The sequence below is a fragment of the Plutella xylostella genome, chromosome 2 (genome assembly GCF_932276165.1).
Source record: "Plutella xylostella chromosome 2, ilPluXylo3.1, whole genome shotgun sequence".
Lineage (NCBI taxonomy): Eukaryota > Metazoa > Arthropoda > Insecta > Lepidoptera > Plutellidae > Plutella > Plutella xylostella.
The window spans coordinates 2,362,143-2,373,889 of NC_063982.1; the positions used below are offsets into that span (position 1 = coordinate 2,362,143).

The 11,747-nt window shown below is 37.7% G+C and overlaps 1 protein-coding gene across 1 annotated transcript; it reads left to right on the forward strand.

Annotated features, from left to right (window-relative positions):
• Positions 1–6,680: 6,680 nt before the first annotated feature.
• Positions 6,681–7,723, forward strand: LOC125491367. The gene has a single exon (XM_048633162.1). The coding sequence runs from the start codon at positions 6,767–6,769 to the stop codon at positions 7,607–7,609; it is 843 nt and encodes a 280-aa protein (XP_048489119.1). The 5' UTR covers positions 6,681–6,766; the 3' UTR covers positions 7,610–7,723.
• The last annotated feature ends 4,024 nt before the right edge of the window (positions 7,724–11,747 follow it).

Genomic DNA, 11,747 nt, shown 5'->3' on the forward strand with positions numbered 1-11,747 from the left:
CGGACTTTAACAATTAGTTAGGATCCACTTCCCTTTTAAGCTCTTTATAGTTTTACGGTAAGTAAGTAGTTTTTACTGGAGGCTTAGTGCCAATTTCTCCATAGTCGGTTAGAGCATAACCAGGGAGTACTGGTTGACTTTGACACATCTGTCATGAATTTTATATGAGATGACGTAAAATTAATAAATCAATCCCTGTCGGTTAGATAACCGACTATGGAGAAATTGGCACTTAGCTTTGCCTCAAAACGTTTGCCCCTGATATCATCAGAATTACCAGCCAAATTCAATACTCAATACTCAATCTTTTATTCCCCACTCATATGCGATCTTTTTTTTAAAAAAAACGCCATTTTATGTCATTGGCCCTAAGGCCGCTATCTCCTATCGCGATAGGTCGCTAAGATGTTAGTTTAGGCTTCTAAGGCGCTTCAAGCTTTCAGCAGGAGCTTTTCATTCAGTATAAGCTATAAGGCTGGAGCCTTTATATACAGTAACGTATTCAGGCGCGGTGTCAACACATAACAAGACCTCAGAAATAAAAAGGCCCATCTCAAAAATTTTTAAATTTTATTTTTTTAAGTTATATACTTGTAGAAAACAGAGTGCTATATTACATGTATGTAATATAGCACTCTGCCACCTACCTACCATGTCAGGATCAGAAATTTAAATTCCATAGATATTTTTTTGTTAAATACTACTTTTAGACAAAGTTCAGACTTAGTCTAAAATTTAAGAATTTACCTATTATCTTTCTCGGCACATTAAACAGTCAAGAGTAAAGAACATAAATAAAAACCATCTGTGTCTGCTTGAAATCGAACCCTGTACTATGCATGACACTTAGGTCTAGTTTCACCATACTCTGTTAGATCATTAGCACCCCTGTTACATCATAACAAGGGATTAGTTGTGATGCATCTGTGAAGAAGTCAATATGGAAATTTTATTTTATATGACACTTACAATGTAACACTGGTGTTAGTGATCTAACAGACTATGGTGAAACTAGGCATTAGCGTCCCTAAACTCCAAACAAACCATCTGGCCATTAAGTAATGTACATTTTCTACAAAACATTTTATAGCTTCAATAAACTAACCCAAATGAAAATGTAATCAAAACAAATTTAAAAATTCGGAAAGCGTGACAACACATCTGGCTTTTTCGTTTACAGTTGAATGTGAAATTAAAACAATAATAAACATTTTATCTGTGGCAATATATCAAAAAAATATTACATCAGTTTATCTGTGAAAAGAGTGGGTATAATTTTTTTATCCTGCCGATAAAATTAACTGCAAATTAGAGTTTTTTATAACGATTTTAATATCAATTATCAAACGACATTATGATTTTGTAAATTAAGTAGGATGTTTAAAATTATTATTGAGGTCTACATAATTTAAAAATAAAGTCTTGTGTAGATTAGAGAAGACCATCAGCCCGGTATTTCCCAATCTATCCATCAAACTTATAATCTTGTAAAAAAACAAGAAATTGGTAGAGATTGTCATAAGCTTTAAACGATAGGACCGCCATTTTTTTACCTATATGTTAGTGTGCAAGTTTTGTGATTTCTTTTCTGTTTGTGTACAAATAATGAATATTCTATTCATCTATCTATTATTAAATATTTTTTATTTAAGGTCACCGAGAATGTAGAAGTTGTATGTAATAAACGGCGAAATCGGCCGTTTTTTGGCGGAAAGGAACTCAGCTTCCTTATTCTAGGTAAGTAGGTACTGGGTATTAGGGGGGACCGAATGGCGTAGTGGTTGTTGACCCTGACTACTGAGCCGATGGTCCCGGGTTCGATTCCCGGCTGGGGCAGATATTTGTTTAATCACAGATATTTGTTCTCGGGTCTTGGATGTGCCCGTAAAATGGCAATAGGCCCGCCCCCTATTACATTGGGACTAACATACACTCTGGCGAAAAGTGGGTGCAGCAATGCACCTCTGCCTACCCCGCAAGGGAGTACAAGGCGTGAGTGCGTGTTTTTTTTTTTTTTTTTAATTGGGGGGGAGGTTCTTAAAATTGGAATTAGCATGTAAAGGGCGTGAAACGCGCGTTTAGGGGAAAACGCTTTCAAACGGACTTATTATGATTTTTTTCAAATTGGCTTAAGTACAAATTAAGATGGATATTTTTTGTATTACGACCTAGTTGTTTAATTCCGTCAGTTTTTTTTTCATCATGGCAGATTCATCGGTCGATACCGTTAGTTCCTATTTCAAATTATACAAACAACCGTTTTGCATTCATAAAAAAATAAAAAGAGACTGCGTTTGTTTTCGCCCAGTAGCAGCTACCAATTTACAAAGACACTTTAATTGTTTAGTATTCATAGAAAGTGAAGTATCATGGCTGACTGGTTAATATAGGTTTTTTATTTATTTCTTTCTATTAGCACCACATCCGTAAAGTCACGCACTAATTGCGGATTCAAAGGTTTTAAAATGCAAATGGTGTCAATATTATGGTAGTATTATGATTAGGAAAAGAAAAGTTTTTACGGTAGTTACGCAGTTACGTATATAATGTATTTTAAGTATATACCTACCTACCTATTTTCTGGGTATAGCTGAAGGATAAAAAAATTTAATGGTACCAAGTACCATAGACTAATACAAGTACCTACCAATGATTTCAAGATGCGCCCGTCACAAATTGTTGCCTAAAGAACATGTCACTCGCGCGCGCTGGCCCTAATTCAAACAAATTATGACAGATATTTATGTATATGGGATTTTAGGGCCATTTTCTTGAGCGGGTGGGCCTGTTACGCTAGTAATACATAATCCGAACTAATATTATAAATGCGAAAGTAATGTGTCTGTCTGTCTGTCTGTTACTCTTTCACGCCAAAACTACTGAACGGATTTGAATGAAATTTGGTATACATACGGTCTAGACCCTGGGAAAGAACATAGGCTACTTTTTATCCCGGAATTCCCACGGGAAAACTTTTTTAAGGCGAAGCGAAGTTCTCGGGAACAGCTAGTACATAATAAGTCAATGGCAAGTACGTATACAAAATCTAACACGCAGAAATAAAATCGATAGCTTACGACACAACTCACACAAGACACTATAGCTTATTGTTCAGTCTCCATTAGCAACAAAAAAAGCGCCTTTTTTGTAATTAATCACAAAACGCGTTCCATTTTTAAAAACATTCTAAGATGTTTTTTAAAGTTTGCATCGATGCAGCCTTTCAGTGACTGTCAAAGTGACAGTTGATTTATGAGGTTTCTTTGTTGGCAGCACTGGCGGGACGTTATGGCGCGAACTCATTTATATCGCTAATGACATTTCGAAACATGAAATGGCGGTTAATGAATTGAATGGACGCGAAATGGCGGACAAACTTATTATCGGATTTGAAGAGATAACCGGTTGTTGCTTATTGTGTTTATTGATGATTGATTTATGTGATTTGACGGAATGCAAAAACGGTTTGTGGCTTTTTGTTTATGTTCTTTACTATGGCAGGCTTCAGATCCCATATGCCTCAAGTCCGCCTTACCATAAATTACTTATTATTAATTTAGGTTCCCTTTATTGGTAGCGAATGACATGAGGATACAGCATGAATCTCAAAAATACTTATACGCAGGTATACATACATACATACACGCTCACGCCCGTATCCCAGACGGGTAGGCAGAGATTACGGATTTCCACTGGGCACGATTCTGACACACCTCTTTCGCTTCTTCCACATTCATACATCTGCAACATGCTCGTCGGTTACGGGTACTCTTAAATTGGCCCTTTTTCAGTATGTCGCCAATGTGGTCGACATACGTCCGTCTAGGGCGACCCCTCCCGACTCTTCCACTCACTTTTGCTCTATATATTTCCTTTGTCACTCTTTCATCATTCATTCTTTCCACATGTCCAAACCACCGAAGCAGTTATACGCAGGTATCTACTATGTAATGTGAAATCATGGAAGTTCATCATCAGTTCTTATTTCCTATTTCTTATAAGTCAGTTTCATTATTACGACGAGCCCGCCACACACACATTCACACACAAAGTAAGTCAGTCCTCGCCGCGCGCCAATCACGTCGCACCTACGCACCCACACACTCATGTCACCGCCATTGCTGAGCCTCAATTTTTAGTTAGCGTGATTCCTTCCGTCTTTTTTTTCTACTTCCATGTGTAAAATATGGTTTTCTGAGGGAATCATCGTAAAACGAAAAGAAACGAAAACATCGTAAGGAAACCTGCGTATCCTAGATTTAGCATATCTAGATGTGTGAAGTATGAATCCACCAACCCGCAGTGGACCAGCGTGGTGGGAAATGGTCCAATCTTAGGAAGGCAGTTTAGACATTGGGGGTATGCACAAAGGTTCCATTCGAGAGACCAAGTGCAGGTACTTATACCCACAGAGAATAGACTAGAATAGGCTAGATTAGTTATGTACGGATTTTGCCGTAAGGCTTTATTTGTAGCGCGCACTCTACAGGGTGTTGCAAAAAGGGAATAGGTACTAAGACGAAAGGGGGTGATTCAGGGGGCTATTCTCAACAACTTTTGTTCTACGGGTTTTGGAAATTCGAAAATAAAAATTCCTTTTCCATAGAAACTTTGTTGGTCACGTGACTTTTTTACTATGGAGAACGAATATTTTTTTTCGCAAATTTCCAAAACTCGTATTACAAAAGTTGTTCAGAATGACCCCCTGAGTCACCCCCTTTCGGCTTAGTATACCCTTTTTGCAACATCCTGTATATGCCCTTAGGGTTGCCACTCACTACAGAAATGGGAGTAAAATCACAGAACATACTACACTTCCGTAATGGAAAAGGTGGCACCGATATGGGCTCGGAAGATTTTTCATCTGTTTTGTACCTTTTTGGTCAACCCTGCTACTGTGGTACAGTCAGATAAAGATATATAAATCCTAATCCTAATCCTAACTAATATTATAAATGCGAAAGTAACTGTGTCTGTCTGTCTGTCTGTTACTCTTTCACGCCAAAACTACTGAACGGATTTGAATGAAATTTAGTATACATACGGTCTAGACCCTGGGAAAGAACATAGGCTACTTTTTATCCCGGAATTCCCACGGGAAAACTTTTTAAGGCGAAGCGAAGCGCGCGGGAACAGCTAGTGTAATACTATAATGCCATCCCAGTGCACGTTTACTGACAACAAACTCGAGAAGTAGGTATTGGCATTCTATTGGTTTCTGATTTTTTTTTTATTCCGTTTTCAATACCTTTAAACGTCTAGGCTCTATTCAATTGTATAACTAGGCCGAACGTTGATTACAAGCGTCACAGAACGTCCAAACTACTTAGCGGATTGTAACCAGTCAGGTGATGAATTAAGTTCAATGTTTTCCCACTGCGGCACAGCTGGCACAGAAAGCACCTATATTGATAGATAGATAGATAGAGTACTCTTTATTTTTACACCAAGAAATGATTAACAATTTTACATAGACACTTAACTAGGGTACAAAAGGCGGTCTTATCGCTTATAGCGATCTCTTCCAGACAACCATTGGATGGATGGACTAGAGATATTGATATTTTTTGCAAATAAATTAAAGTGCGTTATTTGTGTTAAAATAGTGTGATATGGATTTACATATTATTATACCTACGCCGCCGCCACTCGCCGGTTACAACGACTTCGCTGAAAATGATGTTCAGTCAAGACGTCGAACGTTACATTCAACGACTTGACGAGTTGTCGAGAATGTGAACGAGCTAGTGATTCAATCAAAAAGGAGATACAAACAGATGCCTAGCAACTTTCATAATAAAATTATGAGACTTAATTTGAATATTGCATTGTAATTCCTTGGTCATAAAATTCTTTTAAATCTTATTGGCAGATAGGAAGATTCGAACAAAACTGTTCACATGTTAATGCAGCCGACTGTACTAGTTGTAGGTACAGTTAGTTGAAAGCAGAGGGCAGTTTAATCGAATCTTCGCCGAGAGTGTGACAATGTTCCAACATGTTCCAACATGTTCCAACAGCTTTTCATTTGGACTGTGTGATTAACTGCGATTGGATATTGTGATGACGACCGAATGGCGTAGTGGTTAGTGACCCTGACTACTGAGCCGAAGGTCCCGGGTTCGATTCCCGGCTGGGGCAGATATTTGTTTAAAGGCAAATATTTGTACTCGGGTCTTGGGTGTTGATATTTATATTTAGTATCTATCTATCTATGTATTTGTGTAGATATATCAGCTGTCCGACACCCATAACACAGGTTCTGCCTAGCTTGGGGTCGGATGGCCGTATGTGTTCAATATAAAATAAATAAATAAATAAATATGTGGGGACAACATATTTATTTATTTATTTATTTTATATTGAACACATAGGGTGGAAATTTATCAGTGAATGACCCCAATTATGCCGTCGGCGTCGTTGTACCCAACTTCCGTCTTCTTAGCGTGTCGGTGGTAAATACTTAGCTGCAGATAAGGGTTGGTTTATATGTAGTAAAAATTATTAGGGGTAAGTACATTAGCATAGCAACAATAAAATATCATGTTAAGTTTCATGTCATCAGAATATTATTATTCAATAGGTAGTATGGAAATATTACTTCCCTTCAAACTTTTTCGTTGCACCGTCGAATCTGTGGCAACAGGCAAACTCAAAAAACTTAAACTGTCATTGCCAAAGTGATCAACATCAAAATCACACAATAACTCAACAACTTTACATTTTGTAAACAAATCAAAAAAATTATCGTGAACAGACATGCAAAATGGGCACCGAAATTGATAGTGCCAATAATGGTATTACATTCGAAGATAATTCACTAAATTCTGATAACATACCACTTTTCGAATCCAAAGATGATCTTACCAAGTCTCTTACAAAAGCATTCTATGGAGACTTATACATCATTGGTCGTTTATGGATAGAAACACTGAAATTCGGACTTGTCGGTGGTAATTTCGACATATTCCCTAAGATAGCAGCTGACACAGAATCAAATAGCAAAGAACCTCCAGGAAAACCTAAACCTAGCAGCTACAAAGATCTCCCCCTGTACCAAGAAAGCGAATATGTGAAATACAAAGACGATTTGGAAACGAACAGAAATTGTGAATTGAAGTTCGCTCAAAAAGCTCTATACCCTATAGTGAAAGAATACAGAAACAAGATTCAGACCAATATTGGATACGCAAAGGATGAAATCAAAGCCACATACGAAGAAGTATCAACAGACGTAGCCAAAGCAACTGAAGATTTCAAAACATATATGAGGGATCCTGAAAAGAAGGACTTAAGGCAAGGCGTTGTAGTCTTAAGCGCAGTAGCAGGCTATGTTTTTGCGAGAAACAAAACGTTTTTTAAAAGAGTTTTTTACACAACTTTGGGGGCTTTAGCTGGTGGGTTCCTTTGCTTTCCTGAAGACACAGACGTGATGGTAAGGACGACTCTTTACAACTCATCAAGGCTCGCCATGAGGGCATACGGTGCTTTCTGCAAGAAAGACATGAGTTCTACCTTGAAAGAGCCATTGGTTTGCAGAACTGACCCGAAGAAAGAGCTGGAGCCACCGCCAGTGTCGCATCAGTGTGATAAGAAAACAAAAGAATGAAACAATGAAGACGATGAAAACTTAAAAATTGTAGATTCCGTGTAACGTATTGTACACCGATCACCAGTGTTGTCGACTTAAGTCAATACTAATTCGATAGAAAAGTAATTGGAATTTGTATGCGTTTTATTAGTTTCGTTTTATTAGACGACCGAATGGTGTAGTGGTTAGTGACCCTGACTGCTGAGCCGAAGGTCCCGGGTTCGATTCCCGGCTGGGACAGATATTTGTTTAAACACAGATATTTGTTCTCGGGTCTTGGATGTGCCCGTAAAATGGCAATAGGCCCGCCCCCTATTACATTGGGACTAACATAACACTCTGGCGAAAAGTGGGTGCAGCAATGCACCTCTGCCTACCCCGCAAGGGAGTACATTAGTACAAGGCGTGAGAGCGTGTTTTTTTTTTAATTTTTTTTTATTAGTTTCTAACGTTACAGTTACAGACAGGGGCGCTGATCAAGATACATTCGAATTGCTATAGAATTAATTTAGCGACTTGTTGATTGATTGAGTTGGCATAACTATTGATAGGCCTACTGTATTCAGATACTACTATACTGGTCACCTGTAAGCATAGAAAAAAGCGAATTCTGGTGTACCCTTTGTAAGTAAGTCATGCATATTGTCAAATATGTCTAAAAAGTTACATAATGTCCGATCGGATTTTTAATAAATATTACCGACGTTTTCTGTATAACTGTGGCTCTATATATTTTTTCGTTGCTGACTTTTACATATTTTTAATCGGTCGCCTGAATGGTGTAGTGGTTAGTGACCCTGACTGCTATGCCGAAGGTCCCGAGTTCGATGCCCGGCTGGGGCAGATATTTGTTTAAAAGACAGATATTTGTACTCGGGTCTTGGGTGTTAATATTTTTATATTTAGTATGTATCTATCTATGTATTTGTGTAGATATATCAGCTGTACGACACTCATAACACAGGTTCTGCCTAGCTTGGGGTCGGATGGCCGTGTGTGAGATGTCCCCACATATTTATTTATTTATTTTAAAACGTAAACTTAATAATTACAATAAACAAGCGCCAACTAAAAAAAGGGTTCCACATCCCACACAGCTATCACCGGCCCCGTAAACAACATTAACATTAATGTCTCCGTAATAAAGTCTATTTTTGGTCGCAATAAACCGCTTGGAGGTTATAAAATGACAGATATGTATACGGGGTTTGTATCGCTGGTATTAATCTTTAGATAAGAATGCTTTTTATTGTGTCCGAAGTCCGAAAGACGTAAAACTCGACGGTTTATCTAGAAAACTGTTGTATGGACTTGTTTGTGCCGAAAATGACAGAGTTAGGTGGATGTAGACACGGCAGCAAAACCGATTCCGACATGTCTCTTTCAATTTATGAAAAAAATGATTTACGTAGCCGATCATAAAGTAATTTTTTAACTTTATTTGGATGCTTTTGGAATTGCTAACATTATCACTTTTTTTGGTGTGCGGATCAAAATTATTTACAGACAGGTAGGTGATAGCTGGACAAGGAAGACCAAAAAGTTATGGTGATCCTTAGGGCAGAACTATCTCCGAAGCAGTAATTTGTAATTATGAGCTGATGATGATGATGATGATGATGGCGATGCACCCTGAGCAGTAGTTCTAAGTGGCTGATGCTAATCTGACTGGTCCTTTGACCACTGTCAAGTTTATACCTTTTAAAGAACATTTAATTTCCCTGCAAGTGGAGAAAACTAAAACTATTCTAGACATATGTAGCTCTACACGACAGAATTCAACATAACATTTCTGGCAACACTTTATAGGTAGATTGTTTTCTAAAACTAACAAATTATAACCTAACCTTACTAACATTAAAAACTCCAAAGTTTTAAGCGGCTAAACCAATTTTGATAAAATATAGTTAAGAACACTACATTTGACCCTACGGACCCCGTGGAGCTACGCTGCCACACAGGTAACCAGATATTTTAAACTTATAACGCCTCTCTTTTTTTGTGGGGGTTAAAAACTCCTTAACAATACAGTAGAAGAAGCACAAAAAAAACACAGTAAAAGATCACTAAGTTTTTTATTACAAGACGTTATGACACCTAGTTTAAATGTGGCTTCCTTTTCTGGTTTCGTGTCCAGTTTTAAAGGAGAATTATTCTCAAAAATAGCCTAATACAACGATATTTAATATGAACTAGATGGAGGGTCAGTGCAAAAGAAACGTCTCGACAAATAACATCCCACTACTAACTCTGAGCCCTTGTTTTGAATTAGTTCGGTTAGATTTGTGACTTTATTCATTGGTGCAATAGTTGTCATTAGGTTGAACTTAAAACAGTTTGACGACAGAATTGACAGTAAACATTTTTTTTTTGCTTTGTTTTTGTGCGTGAAACACCATCTATTCTATTCTATTCTATTCTCTGTGGGGGTGTAAGTACCTACCTGCACCTGGCTCTCCCGAGTGGAACCTTAATTTGTGCATATCCCCAAGGTCTAAACTGTTATTTGTGTATTGTTGCGCAGTGGACATTTATAGAGAACTAGCTGATCCCGCGAGCTTCACTTCGCCTTAAAAAGTTGCCCGTGGGAATTCCGGGATAAAAAGTAGCCTATGTTCTTTCCCAGGGTCTAGACCGTATGTTTACCAAATTTCATTCAAATCCGTTCAGTAGTTTTGGTGTGAAAGAGTAACAGACAGACAGACAGAAAGACAGACAGACACAGTTACTTTCGCATTTATAATATTAGTTAGGATTAGTAGAAACACTCACAATTAGGCATAATTAACTTTTATTGTAATTTGCAGAAAATAATTTGTACAGCCATGTTGTTTGTTACCAGTAGACAAGGGAGTTGACATAGACAAATTCCTGACATAAACTGCCTTCCTAAGCTTGGACCATATCCACACCACGCTGGTCCACTGCGGGTTGGTGTGTTCACATAATTATCTAGATGTGCTAAAAGTGAGACAACATCTAGCTCGTATATTGTTAATCTAAGTTAATGGGTCCAGTCGGACCGTGGGTAAAAATGCTTATGGCCATTTTGACATAGGGTTAACTGTGGGTTAAGTCGACTCATGGTGACGTCATTTAATGGTGAGAAATGTTTTTGGTAAACTGTTAGAAAGAATTACTTGGTAGACTTGTCTAAATTGATGACCGAATGGCGTAGTAGTTAGTGACCTTGACTACTGAGCCGAAGATCCCGGGTTCGATTCCCGGCTGGGGCAGATATTTATTTAAACGCTGATATTTATTCTCGGGTCTTGAATGTGCCCGTAAAATGGCAATAGGCCCGCCACCTATTACATTTTTTTTTTATTTGGAAGATATACAGCACAATAAATGAAAGTAAGTAAATGTAACTTATATAGATAACTTTAAGCCAATTACAAATTTTCACTTCTTAATAACTAACATACAATTTACTAAGATCATTGACATAACAGCTATAGAAAAAAATATATTTTAAGTTACTTCGGTTGCCTCGATTTACACTAACACTAATATTATGTTACTTGATTTATAATTTATAAAACCTATATATGTATATAATTATATAAAAATAACAATGAAACCCACTACTATAAGTGCCTATTACCACTAAAACGATTGTACAGCTTAGTCCATGCTGGTAAAGTAGTCTTTCGTTATTATTTTCCTTATTGCAGATGGTTTGTCAACACAAGTCAGCTTGTGCTAAGAGAGTTGTCGGGTATTCAGAACTACCCTGGAGTAATAGTAGCACTGTCTTTCAGATTACTATACCACTTATTTCAACACCAGTATAATAATATAATATGATAATATGTGGGGACATCTCACACACGGCCATCCGACCCCAAGCTAGGCCGAACCTGTGTTATGGGTGTCGGACAGCTGATATATTTACACAAATACATAGATAGATAGATACTAATTATAAATATCAACAGCCAAGCCCCGAGAACAAATATCTGTGTTTAAAAAAATATCTGCCCCAGCCGGGAATCGAACCCGGGACCTTCGGCTCAGCAGTCAGGGTCACTAACCACTACGCCATTCGGCCGTATAATAGGAGTATCTGTCAGTAAACATTGCAAAATTCTAAAACAAGGTACGAATGTAATAAGTAGCCTAACCAGATTCAAATTGATCTAGAATCCTTGAA

Coding starts and splice junctions, on each gene's coding strand:
- LOC125491367 (XM_048633162.1), top strand. CDS start 6,767: ATGGGCACCGAAATTGATAGTGCCAATAATGGTATTACATTCGAAGAT.